The 15,119-nt window shown below is 41.2% G+C and overlaps 2 protein-coding genes across 2 annotated transcripts in view; one reads left to right on the top strand and one right to left on the bottom strand.

Moving 5' to 3' along the window:
* Nucleotides 1-15,119, bottom strand: part of LOC311587553 (uncharacterized protein) — a 125,627-nt gene that overhangs the window by 67,009 nt on the left and 43,499 nt on the right. The window lies entirely within an intron of this gene.
* The window catches only part of LOC311587537 (uncharacterized protein), a 494,998-nt gene continuing 484,282 nt past the window's right edge, over nt 4,404-15,119 (top strand). Inside the window, exon 1 of the mRNA XM_084764488.1 lies at nt 4,404-4,651. Coding sequence (XP_084620614.1) covers nt 4,463-4,651 — 189 coding nt within the window. The 5' untranslated portion in view covers nt 4,404-4,462. The remainder of the gene's footprint in view (nt 4,652-15,119) is intronic.

The raw sequence follows: 15,119 nt of genomic DNA on the forward strand, positions 1-15,119 counted from the left end.
AAGTGGAGAGATCTCCATTTCAGTAGCACTCCTACCTGTTCACCAAGACCCTGCATTTCCACCTTTGCACTCACCCCAGGAGAGAACCAGGCACTCAGGCCTCCTGAACTCAGATGCTTGCCCCTTACCCTTTGCCCTTGAGCTCACCAGGTCCTAACATCTGAGCTTGCCTGAGGCCCCAGCAAAACCCTCAGGCACTTCCCTTCTTCTTCTTTCAATCAGGGTGCACAGCTTGCAAAGCCTAGTGCTCAAATTGGAGTGGAGTTATCAGTCTGTCCCACAAGTGAAAAGGTACACAAAAGATTCCCAATTAAAGAGAGTTTAGGAAACAACATTTTTGTTTTGTGGCTTCATGCTATGTTCAGGTAAACTGCAGCTACCTCTCACCTGATAGATATGAAACAAACCTGGGAGGAAAGCAGGAAAGGGATGATAATCATTTTGGAGGGGCTGGAGAGATGGCTCTGTGCATAAGAGCGCTGCCTGCTCTTCCAAAGTTCCTGAGTTCAAATCCAGCAACCATATGGTGGCTCACAGTCATCTACAGGGAGATCTAGCGCCCTCTTCTGGTGGGCAGGCATACATGAAGGTGAAACACTGTATACTTAAATAAATAAATCTTAAAATGTATATATACGGAGAGATAATCATTTTGGAGCACTACAGTTAATCAACACATCATCCTCAGTGGAAAGGTGATTAAAAAGCAAACAAAGCCGGGTGTGGTTGCGCAGGCCTTAAATCCCAGCATTGGGCGGCAGAGGCAGGCGGATTGCTGTGAGTTCAAGGCCAGCCTGGTCTACAAAGCGAGTCTAGGACAGTCAAGGCTACACAAAGAAACCCTGTCTCAAAAAACCAAAAAAAAAAAAAAAAAAAAAAAAAAAAAACCAAAACAAAAAACCCATAGTTGTGGTAGGACTTGTGGTGGGGTGGGGCTGGGGTAGAGGATGGAGTGGAGGTGTGAAGGGAGGGAGGGGTGGGGATGAGGGCGCCTTCCCCAGCAAGGAGAGAAGAGTCAGTGGGTCTCTGCTGAGCAGAGGGCTCTTAGAAGAGATAGGGAATCAGGGAGGGCAGGGAGTGAGCCAGGCATGATGTTCAAGGTAATGTCTCAGGTGACAGACTAGCAGTCATGCTGCTTCCCTGCTGTAACACACAAGCAACCAGGTGCTCTTTAATTACTCATGTTTCAGATAACATGCCAGTAAACCCCGCACTTTGTAGGCAAATTCATATCCTGGAATTTGACACCTTGGTTATGTGAGGATAAGAAAGACTGGGAGGTGTTCCCAGGCAGTGGGTGAGCATGCCTTTACTCTCAGCAATCCTGAGGCAGAGGTGGGCCAATTTCTGTGAGTTAGAGGCCAGCCTGGTCTATAAAGTGTGTCCATGACAGCCAATGCTACACAGAGAATCCCTATCTCAAAAAAAAAAAAAAAAAAAAAAACAAAAAAACAAAAACAAAACCAAAAACAAAAACAAAAAATCCCCAAACAAACAAAAACACCAAGAATAGGGTTTATGGATTTGATGAAAGTCATGAAGTCATGTAGCCCTGGGCTATGGAGCCTCAGTATAAATTTTGTAGCCAAACCTTGTACCAATCTCTCCCCATACCAGTTAATCCTAATTAGAGTCCTGTTTTGCCAGAATGCATGTCTTTGTACCCTATTCTTGCCTGGTGGCCAGGGAGGCCAGGAGATAGTGTCAGAACGCCTGGGACTAGAGCAACAGATAGTAATGAAGATGCTTTATGAATTTCCCAGAAGTTCTATGGTAGCTAACAATCTTCTGTAACTTCTCCCCCAGGAGATCTGGGATCTTCTTGGCCTTTGTAGGCACTGTGTACAAATATATACAGGCAAACACCTGTAATCATAAAATAAAAAGAAGGAATGGAATTCTCTACAGTGATGACACAGGCCTCAGTCGGAGCAGCTAGGGCTAGTTAAAATGAACTCTTTCTGATCCTCTATGAAAGCCAATGTGTCCTTCATTTTAGTCAGTCTGCTCAGAGACATTAGCAGCTTTTTCTGATGTTAAAGTGGCTCAGGATAGGCATTAATCTAAGAGCAGAGTCCACAGTGCAGATAGGTGATGGTTTCTTGATGCTTTTTGTATTTATGTTGTCTGTACTTCATAACTGTGAAAACAGGTCATTGGCAGCTTTTTATCTTTTCTACTGTCTGCTCTTCTGGTACTCCCATGTCAGAACACTGTCCCTGAGAAATGAACTGCTACGTCACTGTTGTACTTAAGAAACAAGTCTGGAAATATCTTTCTGTGTAAATCTTCCATCTGCTTAATTGGCTAGCCTTGCAGACTCCTGTCTCTATTAAATTGTTCAAAGCATAATCTAGAACCCCATCCTAAAAAACATCTAACAATGACAGCATATGTGAAATGCAACATCTCTTCTAGTCTGGTTTCTTTTTTTTGCAATAGCAAGATATGGTTTCACACTATCATTAAAGAAGTTTTTTCTTAATCTCCTAAATAGATAGAGTGATTTCTCCCTACGAATGCTTGTTATTTCTAGAACATCTGCACCTCTAGCATTTTAGAAAAATGTTTCTGAAATAATGTTTACTCATGTTGTTTCTTTCCTAATCTGTTGCCCTCCATGGCAGTGACCTTGCTGTCTCCTTGATGAAACCATGTAAATCCTTAAATTTAAAGACTGTATCATGACAACATTTTAAAATTATCCATTTGAGTCGTGTAGTCAACTATCCATTGCAGTCAGAGGAAAAGAATCTGCATAAGGACCATGGTTTTTCTGCCTTCAGAACAAATTAGAAGGAATAATTTATTATCTATTCCACAAGGGTAAATGGGGTAGGCAATCAGCTGCTGCAGCGAAAATTCTGAAAAGTAGGAAGTATCTTATTGTTGATGTGAACGATAGGATCTCTAAAATCAGGTTCTGCCGGGCATGATGGCACACGTCTTTAATCCCAGCACTTGGGAGGCAGAGGCAGGCAGATCGCTGTGAGTTCCAGGCCAGCCTGGTCTACAAAGCGAGTCCAGAACAGCCAAGGCTACACAGAGAAACCCTCGCTCAAAAAACAAAAACACACCAAAAAAATTTTAAAAATAAAACTAATAAATTGTTTTTAATTTTTTAAGAAGCCATTCAATTGTTGGGATCATTTTTTAGATTTCATTTTATTTTAAATACATTACTGCTGTATTTTCTACTTGTTTCTGTTCGCTGTCATTAAGAATTTCTTTTCTGTTTTCTCAACTGCTATTCATATCTTTATTTCTGTTTAGAACAATGTATCCTGTAGCTGAATCATGCCTCATGCTAAGTAATTTTTAATTTCTTTAAACACACATTATCTTCCTCTGCTGCCAAGTGCTGGAAAGACAGGCCTGCAACTCTTTCCTGGCTGGGCCTTGACTGATCTGTGAGAAGGAAAAATAAACCAGTTCATCAATGTCCTCTAGTCGGGATGCTGAATTGTCAGAGCTGCTGGGATTGGGATGAACAGTGAGCAATGGTGTTTCTGTTGGTTCATGTTGTGACCTGTGAAATTGACATTGACCTATGAGCCTTCCTCGGTCCAGATTTCCTGGGGAGTAGGAGGCTCTGCAGGCCTGTGTATGGGAGGTGGGGATCCTTGTAATGTCACTGTCCAGTGTACACACACAGCCATTAATGTTGATGTGTGATGGGAGGAAACTTTGAAAACTAAAGGTCTATTTTCTAAAGGTTCAGATTTTTGCATTCCAGTTTCAGGTTTGTACTTTACATGTTACAAAATAGTTTGGAAACTGATAGAAAGTGGTGATGGAGATCATCCTACAGCAATACATATTTAGAATATTCTAAATTTTCTGCTACTACCAGCCAGCATGGTATGATCCAGAGAAATTCAGTCCCAGGGGAGAGATGGAGTTTCTGAAGTGCAGATGTTTCTCAGGTCTGGATGGTTTTGGGCGAAATGGATAGGGGAGATTTCATATCTTTTGCTATAATCTATGTGGAAGGAAACAGAGATTGAATTTTTCTTCTACATTGTTTTGGGTTTGAACATCAGTGTGGCTGGCTTTACAGGGACCTATGAGGAGGCATGACGGGATGCAGAACCTTAGCACGAGATTACCCTCCTGCGCAGAGAGAGAACTCCAGAATATGAGGCCTGTTTGTAGGAAACGGAAAGTCCACAACATAATAGGTTAAGGTTCACTTTTAGTTAATTTTATGTGAGTTGTGACTCCATTTATTTAAAATTTATACAAATAGAATCAGAAGTAAATGTGTAATATCAGTCAAGTACAAACTTTTCCTGCATGTGTTTCCTTAGGTCTTTTGTCAAAAACTTTTCTGTAGGTTTCTGCTTTTGTTTTAGGCTTTTTCTTTCCATCCCCTTTATTCTTTCATAGATATTGTACACATTCTTGATTATTCTAATTTCTTGTGATATTAACGTATTTTCCAGTACTAAACTTTTTTAGTATGGTCAGTGTATATGTCACTCAACATGAAGTGGCCAATCAGAGCCTCCAGGCAGAGACGCGGAGGCGGGTTCTTCCGGGATCCTTGCTGAAGAGCTGCACAGGCTTGGGTGGTTCCGCATGGTGTGCTCTGACCTCTGCTGCTGGGTGTTGTGAGAGAAGCTTCAGCAAGTCCCGAAGTCCCGACATGGTGAGTGGAGGGTCACTGCCCACAAACGGGAGGAGCAGGCTGCTGTGGAGAGCTAGCTGGAGTGGTGGGGCTGTGTGGGAAGACAGACCAGTAGGCTATTGGAGAATACGCACACGTGCTACTGAAATGCCAATCTCTGCAGTTCTGCAAATGGACTGGAAGCCTGGGCCATGAGCTATTGTGCTGTGTCCCTTCAGGACACTGTAATTCTAAGGGAGGTGCTCATGTCCCTGGAGACTTGCTGGCCAATCAGAGCCTCCAGGCAGACCAGCCAATATGAAGATGAGGCTCTTTCTTCTGGCTGCCATGCACAAGTGCAGCTCTCTAGCTGAGCTTTCTTTAATGGGTCTGTGTGATGTGCTTTGAGCACTGCTGCTGAGTGCTGTGAGGGAAGCTCAGGCAAGCGCCAAAGTGGCAACATGCTGAGCTCAGGGTCACTGCTGACTGATGGGTTATCTCCACAGGTGAAATAAGCCAATGGGGCCAGATTGACAGTAAAACGGAGGCAGGTGGATCTCTGTGAGAGGCAGGTGGATCTCTGTGAGTTTGAGGGCAGCCTGGTCTACAAAGTAAGTCCAGGACAGCCAAGGCTACACAGAGAAACCCTGTCTCGAAAAACCAAAAACAAACAAACAAACAAACAAACAATGTAAACCAGGCAAGTTTACTTAGGAAGTGAAATTCCTTGGCTAGTTCAGGAGCCTCAGTATACAAAGCCTGAGGAAATTGCCCTGCTTGACCGCCCCCCCCCCACGCAACTAGGATTACAGGTGAAGGAAGATTAAGTATTGGCCACCTGCTGTACTAGGGAAGCCCTTGGCCCCAGGGGTGGGCTTGGAGCATCTCAAGGAATGCTAAGAATGTGCAGAGGCTTTCCTTGCAGGGGGCAGGGTTGGAGAAAGATGTGGGCTCTAACAGACCAGGTAGATGACAACTGAACACCCACATTGGGGAACATCAGAAAAGTGGGCTACAGGAGCTGGTGTCATGGGTCCTCCCTGAGGTTGTGTGGTTAGCAAAGGCCAGATGTGGCCACATTTGGCCCGTCTTAAGCTTTGATGGAGAAAAGTAGAATTGATGATGTGAAGGATGCAGCAATTCATAGAAATTTTAAAAGCTCAGGTAGAATTTAGTGTAGGAGTATTTGCCTCCAACACACCCCACACATAAACAGTGTGCTAACTGGCCTGTTAAAAGTCAGGATGCTAGGATACAAGATGCAATTCTTTAAAACCTTACTTGATATAAGACATAGCTTGTGCAAAACCTCCTCACCTCAGCTTTTGTACTTTCTATCTTCTACTTCTCCTTTCTTCCTCATCCTCTGGAAGCTTCCACTTAGGACTCTGTCACTGATGTTTGAAGGCACTGGGGTCCTTAAAAATACTTCTGTCACTGTCATTGTTGGGGAAATGTCTTAAGAGGCTAGGCTTGCTGTGGTCAGTCCCTATTTAAATTGTTTAAAACATAACCTGGGGACCAAATTTAAAGAAACTTAATGGCAGCAGCATGTAGAATGCAAAATCTGTTTTTAGCTGTCATTACAGAGATTTTTTTATTAGTTAGTTTTGTATTTGTGTGTATTATGTGTGTGTGTGTTATATGTATGTATGTATGCATATTAATTCTAGGACCACTGCATCTAATGTCTTTGAGAAAAGTCTTTCTTCTTGACTAAACTTCCTAAATTCTCTAATTAAAGGATTGTACCACAGCAGAGTTTAAAAATACTCACTTAGGTCATGTAATAAACTGTCCATTTCCATATCAGGAATAAGATTTTCATGTGGATCATGGCTTCTGTCTTCAGAACAGAACAGGATGCAGTTTACTTTTACACTGCAGAGTGAAGCTGGACAGGTCGTAACAAGCTCACAGACTAATGTTTAGGGCAGTCAGCTGCAAGAATCAATACTATGAAGAAAGACCTGATTGAGGTAAGGTGAGTGATGATGTCATTTTCCAGCATGGATTAACTCATGCATGTGAATGGAAACAGACCAGATCGGTGGGTAAACATTTTGGGTAGGTTAGTTTTAGCCACTGAATATTAAATTTCTATTTAATGGACTCTCCTATGCAGATATGTGCAGTCCTCATTGACACAGTTAAGTCAGCAAAGACATTTGAGACTTAGGCTACTGGTTGTTGGTGTCTGTCTGATCTGAGCGGCTAACATTGCCCAGAAGGGCAAAGTCAAACAGTACAAGTTTGGTAGTAGAGTTTTTGGTGTCACTTATATATACTATAGTATCATCTGCCAATTAGGATACATTGAATGCTTCCTTTCCACATTCCACCCTCTTGATCACTTTTAGTTGCCATATTGGTTAGGTTGGACATCAAGTGTTATATTAAGTAGAAATGGAGAAAGAGGACAGACTTCTCTTTATTCAGATTTTAGTGGAATTGCTTTGAGGTTCTCTCCATTTAAGTTGGTGTTGCTATAGACTTGTGTAAATTGTGTTTAATATGTATAGGTATGTCCCTTGCATTTGTAATCTCTCCAAGACTTTTATCATGAATTGGTGTTGAATTTTTGTGAAGGGCTTGCTTAGTGTCTAATAAGATGACCTTGTGATGTTTTTCCCTATGTCAGTTTATTTATTTTACCATTACTGGTTTTCCTGTCATGAGCCATTCCTGCATCAATGGGATGAAACTTCGTCAACCATTGTGGGTTATCTTTTTGATATGTTCTTGGATTAAGTTTACATTTATTTTATAGAGTATTTTTGCTTCAATGTTCATGAACAAATTTGGTCTGTAAATCTCCATCTTTGTTGAGTCTTTACATCCTTCATGTGTCAAGGTATTGTGGCCTCATAAAATGAACTGGGTAACTTTCCTTCTGTTTCCATTTTGTAGAGTACTTTGAGCAGTATTGAAACTAGGTCTTTTTTGAAAGTCTCGTTGAATTATGCCATAAAAGAGTCCAGTCCTGCATTACTTCATATATATATATATATTATTTATACAGTATTCTGCTCACTTGTATCCTGCCCACCACAAGAAGACACCAGATCTTATTACAGGTGGTTGTAAGCCACCATGTGGTTCCTGGGAATTGAACTCGGGACCTTTGGAAGAGTAGACGGTGCTCTTAACCTCTGAGCCATCTCTCCAGCCCCAGTCCTGCATTTCTTTTGTTGGGAGTCTTTTAATGAATTCTTTCATGTCACTAGGTGTTAGAGGTCTACTTATGGTAAATTGTTATGTCATCTGGATTTAACTTTGGTAAGTGCTACATGTTGTTGTTAGGTTTACCTGTAAGTAATTAACATTATTAGGCCTATACCTATTAATTATTATTACAACAGTATAACCCACTAGCAATCAGTCAAGACACAGTCACCTGTTATATTTTAAAATACCCGTAGTTAACCTAGGGCAGGGCAGATATTAATTCTCTAAACTACTTCCCTTAGTGGGGCAGGTATGGGATACCTTTCCCAATCACACAGCATTTAATTCTAATAATTTCTATCAAGCTACCTCACATCCAGAATCCCATATCCTTGCTAATGTTCTTCATCAGGGCCAAATCCTCCATCCATGCTGGCCATGTGCTTTTTCTCCCCCTAACTCATGCTGGGAAGACCTCCTTCTCTCCCTTGTCCTCAGATCTGTCTTCATCCCAAGATTCTCTCTGTCTTCCCAAGCCCTAGACCCTTAGGCATGTCTATTCCATTTGCCCTGTGCAGATGTGATGGTCTTATATTAGTTAGCATCAAAATACAGCAAACCAATAGGTACCTATGAAGAAAATTATTCATTTTGTTTAGATTTTTCAATTTGGTGCAATACGGGTATTTAAAAGTATGTCCTTATGATTTTGGAGATTTTCCCATTGTATGACACCCTGCTCATTTTTTTCTTTTTTCTTCTCTTCTCTTTTTTTTTTTTTTTTAAATGAGACTATTCCTTCCCTTTCTTTTAGTTATTTTGATAAGGGTTGTCCATTTTGTTGATTTTTCTCAGTGAACCAACTCTGTGTTTCATAAATCCTTGTATTGTTCTCTTTGTTTTTATTTTTTGATTTCAGCCCTAATTCAATAGTTTCTCCCTGTCTACTACTTTTAGTTGTGCTTCCTTCATTTTGTTCTAGACTTTTATATGTGCTGGTACATTCCTGGTAAGAGATCTCTTGTATATGTTATGTATGCACTTAGTGCTGTCAACTATCCTCTTATCATCACTTTTCTTGTGTACTATACGTTTATATATGATGTGCATTCATTTGCATTGAATTCTACAAGGTCTTTAATATCTTTCTTTATTTCCTCTTGACCCATTTTCCCTCTGGAGAGAGTTATTTAGTTTCCATGAGTTTTAAAGACTTCCTTTGTTTCTGTTGTTGATGATGTGTAGCTTTAGTCTATGCTGGTCAGATAGAATGCAGGGGTTGTTTCGATTACCATGTACCTTTTGAGACGTTCACTGTGTTTGAGTATGTGTTCAATTTGGAGATATTTCCATTTGTTTTTGAGAAGAAGGCAAACTCTTCTGTGTTTGTGTGGAATGTTCTGTAAATATCTGGTGAATTCTTTGGATTTTAATAGCAGTTAGCTGAAGCATATTTCTGTTCATATTATTCATGCTGAATCAAACAACAGGTAAACCCTTCTCTGCAATGGACCTTTTTTGTGAACTATGTAAACTTTGCAAGAAAGTTATTAGGTCCACTTCTGAGGATCTCCAGCTGCCAGACAGGGCTGTTTCAAGGTTTGGCCCTGGAATCCCTCTACATCCTTCCCGGGGTGCCCCTTTTTTACATCTTCTGCTCACATGGGTGCCACCTGCGTGTGTTCCATGAGAAGGGTTCTCAGATCTTCAGCTTGTGGTGTTGGCTTCTACACACCTCCAGACAGCAACACCCCAGGACTGCAGAGCTGCTGTGGCTAAATCTCCACAGTGCTGGAAACAGCAATCACACTCCTGGAGAAACTGAGAAGCTGAAGCCATGGAAAAGGCAGCAGCACCCAAAGCATCAGTTGTAGTGGCTGCTGACAGGGATCTCACAGGGTGGGAGATTTGTTCAACTGGATTTACTCTGTGATCTCCAGTGCCAACTCTATTGTAGGTTTAGATTTTTCAAAACCTACTTTACTTAGGGTGCCTAAATCCTTTTATCTTCCTTTTAATCTACCATCGAGAGGTAGAGGAGGAAGAAGATTCATAGAAGAAAGTAGGTGTGAACTATTTAGAAATAGTTCTTTGGGGAGATTCTATTCTTCCTTGGCAGGGTACCAGAAATCCAGTCCAATAGGAAGCACCAAATAATACCATGAATCAGTGACAACAGATGATAAATGCTTATTCTGCTTGAGTTAAAGATAAATGTGTGTTCTTTTGGAGTTAAGCAATATTACCCTGCATTGTTTCTTTCTCAGGAGAAGAGTAGGGCACAAGAACATCCCCAATACCTCTACCTTATATCCCATCGAATTAGTTTAAAATGCTTTGTCTATCCACCTAGGCACAATGTAGCAGGAATAGAGTTTTTCTTGCCTAGGTAGGATACAATATACCTGAAATAAAATTGATTCTTCCTGAATATCTTTTTTGAATTACTCTGTGAATGGTCTGGGTCACAGTGTCCTTTCTCAAACCCATACTATGTTCTTGACCAGTCTGTTTTTGTTAAATGGTCAGTAAACTATCTCTGACCTGAGTTTGGTGTCCATGTGGTCACTGTGGGCTATTCCTGAACCCCAAGAGGCCAAAGCTAGCAGGCTTGTAGGCTTAAGAAGATTTCCGCTGCAGATAAGCGAATTAAAGCAGGCAAAAATGTTAATGATGATGCATGCCCTCATCAGAATGGCTGATTGCTATGTCTGTGAGAGATTACATTGATTGATGAGTGATGTGGGAGGCTCTTCCGCTAGGGTTGCAGTATTCCCTAGCAAGTGTGCCTGGGTTGAAAAAGGGATCAGGCTGCAGATAAGAGAGTGCTCAAGTAAGCAAGCAAGCCAAGGAACAATGTATGTCCATGGTTTTTGTTATAATTTTCTAGGTTGAGTTTCTCTTCTAACCTTACACAATGTTGGACTGTGAGCTGACAGAACCATGTAAAAAAGCAACAAATGGGGCAGAAGAAAGTGCAGTCTGTGGGTTTAGAGAAAAAACAGAACTAGGTAGTTTTAGATGGCAGTCAAATCCTGAAAGAGAGGAAGGGATTTTCAAGGAGCTTAGCAGCAGTAAAGAGAAAGCCCTACTCTGCATTGGAAGCCTAAGATGGGCAACACCCATTCTTGCTACACCTTAAATGAATGGAAAGTATAGGCAAAGTGATTGCAAAGCAGGCACTTCATATAAAACCTGCTGCAACTCTGGTCCATGGCTGGCATATTTCATCTCAGTTTAGAAACCAAGGTTGGCAGGATCACCCATTGCTGTAGTGGTGTTTTTTTTTTTTTTTGTTTTGTTTTTGATATTATTTATTATTGATACAGTATTCTGTCTGCAGGGCAGAAGAGGGCACCAGATCTCATTATCAATGGTTGTGATCCACCATGTAGTTGCTGGGAATTGAACCCAAGACCTTTGGAAGAAAAACCAGTGTTCTTAACCTCTGAGCCATCTCTCCAGCCCCCATTGCACTGGTTTTTAAAACAAGAAAGATGCACAATTCAAGATCATGTATTCTGTCTCTGTGACTTCAGTTCAACGTTGCTCCAACTATTTCTGTTTTGCAGAGACACTGCCCCAGTAAGGAAACTATGAGATTTCATTTCACCAGGCTTTGGCTATGTAGCCCGTGTTGCATTTTGAGACCATAAGATGTTGAGATACCTAAGCTCTGAGAAATACATCATGGAGAGATGCAGATACTGAGTTAAAGTAACAAAACTGAGTGATGAATGAGAATTTGCAGTCATAGGGCCATCTACACCCTGTGAAACTGAAGCCCCATGTATCTGAGAAAAAGCTAGAGTATGTCGTGTTTTAGTTGATTTATTTATTTATTTGTTTGTTTATTTATTTATTTATTTTGTGTCCATCCAATCTTGCCTCATTATATGTACCTTCCTCTCAGTTAGAAGGGAAGGTTTATTCTCTGCCATTGTATATTGTAAAGATATAACCTGTTTTCGGATTTTAGAAAATATAGCTCTCAAAAGATTTTCTGGAGTGTCAGAAGACTCTTTGTACTCTTTTTTTTTTTTTTTTTTTTTTGAGACAGGGTTTCTCTGTGTAGCCTTGGTTGTCCTGGACTCACTTTGTAGACCAGGCTGCACAGCGATGCACCTCCCGAGTGCTGGGATTGAAGGCGTGCGCTACCACACCGGCTTGTACTCCTGAATAGTGGATGAGCTATTGCAGACTGTTAGGATCATTGAAGTTGACCAATATCAGAATTTAATTGATCAAGTCAGAATGACTCTGGTTAGTATCATTTCTTTAAATACTTATCTTCTTTTCTTAAAATTTATTTTTATTTATTTTATTTTATTTTATTTTATTTTTGAGACAGGGTCTCTTTGTGTAGCTTTGGTTGTCCTGGACTCGCTTTGTAGACCAGGCTGGCCTCGAACTCACAGCAATCCGCCTGCCTCTGCCTCCCAAGTGCTGGGATTAAAGGTGTGCGCAACCACGACTGGCTCTTCCTTTTTTTAAATTATGTTATTTTTTTTTTTTAATTGGCTTTCTTAGTGGAGCTTTTGTAGTAGAAGTTTACCTAGATGTCTTTTTAGGGATGAGATTTGAGTGGCTGTAGACTCAAGCCATTTTATGTTTTTGTTTCTTCTGTGTTGAGTTTGAACCTGTTTGTTCAGCTTCCTTCTCATGCTGTCAAGCATCCATGACTATAGACTGAGCCGCTCATTAATGAACAAATTAATTAAATCACTTTACAGCCTGACCCCTCTCTCCTCTACTCCCAGTCCCACCATCATTCCCCCTTTCCCCAAGTAGCCCTCCTTCTCCTCAGTGAAGGGGAGGCCCACAAGTGTTATCAACGTCCCCTGGCATCTCAAGCTGCAGCACGACTAAGAACATCCTTTCCCACTGATGCCTAAGGAGACAGCCCAGATAGGGAAAAGGGGATCCAAAGGCAGACAGCATAGTGAAGATGGCTCCTATTCCCATTGTTGGGGACCGCGTGTTCACCAACCCGCACATCTTCTATGTATGTGTAGTCAGCCTATGTATGCTCTTTGATTATGGTTCAGTTTCTGTGAGTCCCCAAGAGCTCAAGATAGTTGACTGTAGGTTTTCTTGTGGTGTCCTCAACTACCCTGGATCCCACTATCTTTCTTCCCAACCTTCCCCCAAATTCCCTGCACTCTGCCTCTTGTTTGGCTCTGGGTCTCTGCAGCTGTTTCCATCAGTTGCTGGAGGAGGACTCTCAGAAAACTCTTATGCTAGAAACCTGTCTGCAAGCATAGCAAAGTATCATTAATAGTGTCAGGGATTGGCTCTTTCTCCTTTGAGTAGGTCTTATGTAGAGTAGCAAATTATTTGCTTGCCCTTTCTTAATTCTCTAATCCATCTTTATCCCTATACTTTTTGTAGGCAAGATAAATTTTGGGTTGAAGGCTTTAAGTGTGGTTTTGTGTCCCCCTCCCTCCACTGGAAGTCCCACGTGTCTATAGAGATTGGCAACTTCAGGCTCTTAGAACCTGATGGTACGGGTCTCAGCTAGATTTACCCCCATTGATGCCAAGGACCCCTCCTTTCCCAGGGATGCCCCCTTCTGCAGAAGAGTGTTAATTCAGAACATGGCTGTCCTCGTAAGAGATCACGTGCAAAGACTTTCTTAGGCTTATGTAACCCAGCAGGCAAGAGATCACATCCAAAGGTCTTCTACGTCTGTGTGGTCCAGTTGTAATACAAAACATGCCTATAATCCAGGAGACAGAAGCAAACAGATATGGGTCTAAGGCCAGTCAGGGATAGAGCAAGTATCAAGTAAATAAAAGCTTAGATCCAGGTATGGTGACATAGTCCTTTCATCCTAATTGAAGGTTAAGTGAATTTAAAGAAGGAAGCAGCACCCAGGCTTGAAAGTGATATGATTGTGTGGAAGAAGAGGTGATGAATCAGAGAAGATGTGGTAGAATAGGATATGGCCCACTCCCACTAGAGAGAGCCCAGGGAAGCTACATAAGAGGCATTTGTACAGAGAGAGGAAGCAGTTTTACCAGGAACCAGACCACAAACAAAATGAGATGTCTTTCTCTTGCCAAAAGCTCAATGATGGTTCCATTACTTTAGGGGTTTGTTCAGCTAAAATCAAAATAAGCTCTTACAAATGAATATTTATAAAAGTGTAGTCTTGAAGGCAAGTAAATACTTAAATAGAAGTTGATCAGGGCATAATGATTTTACAAACAGTATTGCTGCTGGGCAATGGTGGCATATGCCTTTAATCCCAGCACTTGGGAGGCAGAGGCAGGCAGATTGCTGTGAGTTCGAGGCCATTCTGGTCTACAAAGGGAGTCCAGGACAGTCAAGGATACACAGAGAGGCACTGTGTTGAAAAACAAACAAAAAACCAAACAACAACAAAAGTACTATTGCTACCCAGCACATCTTCCACAGTGGGCATATGAAAAACACAGTTTTATTAGTCAAGGTTCTCAACATGAGCACATCTGGTAGAGTGGATCTCATTCTGTGTATTTTGAAAGTAAATTTTTTCAATGTCTCACAACTGTGGTCCAGCTAGTTCATCCTTGGCTATCTACCAAAAGAAACGTAAAGACTCCAGAACTTGTTTGGTCCGTGAGGCTGGATGTTTTATCTGGTGCTCAGTATACTCCAGAAGTCCAAAAATTAGGATGTAAAGACACTAAAGGAATGAAAATTTCCTAGCCTAGACTAATGAAAACAGGCAAAGAAAGAAAGCTTCCTTCTACAATATCTTCTTTATATGTGGGTTGATATCCATAGCGTGGCCCTGATTAAAGATCAATATTATCATCTCAAAAGATCCACATTAAAGAAAGATCTTTCCAGTTCGAAAGCCTTATTTCAGAAAACTCTCTCCAAAAAGAAAGCCTGGGGTACTGTATCGTGAGTCTGGACAAGTTCATATAGAGTTCTGCCTATTCCTACTCATGCTCAACTAGCACATCCACATCTAAAGATGGTCGCAATGTAACCGCAGACAGAGACATCTGCGGCCACTTTGGGTAAAAATCATGCAAGAACATATACAAATTATAAAAAGAAGGGCACACTTGCTTTCATAGAGGACCCTAAAGAGTTCATTTTAACTAGCCCTGTCTGCTCTGATTGAGGCCTGTGACAACACTGTAGAGGATACCATTCCTTCTTTTTTTTTTTAAACCTTGTTTTTATTTTACGATTATAGGTATTTGCCTGTATATATTTGTCCACAGTGCCTACAAAGGCCAAGAACCTCTCAGATGTCCTGGTGCAGAAATTATAGCAGGTTGTTAGCTACCATAGAACTTCTGGGAAATTCATAGAGCATCTTCATTACTATCTTTGGCTCTAG

This window comes from Acomys minous (assembly GCF_964271855.1).
Source record: "Acomys minous genome assembly, chromosome: 16".
Classification (NCBI taxonomy): domain Eukaryota; kingdom Metazoa; phylum Chordata; class Mammalia; order Rodentia; family Muridae; genus Acomys; species Acomys minous.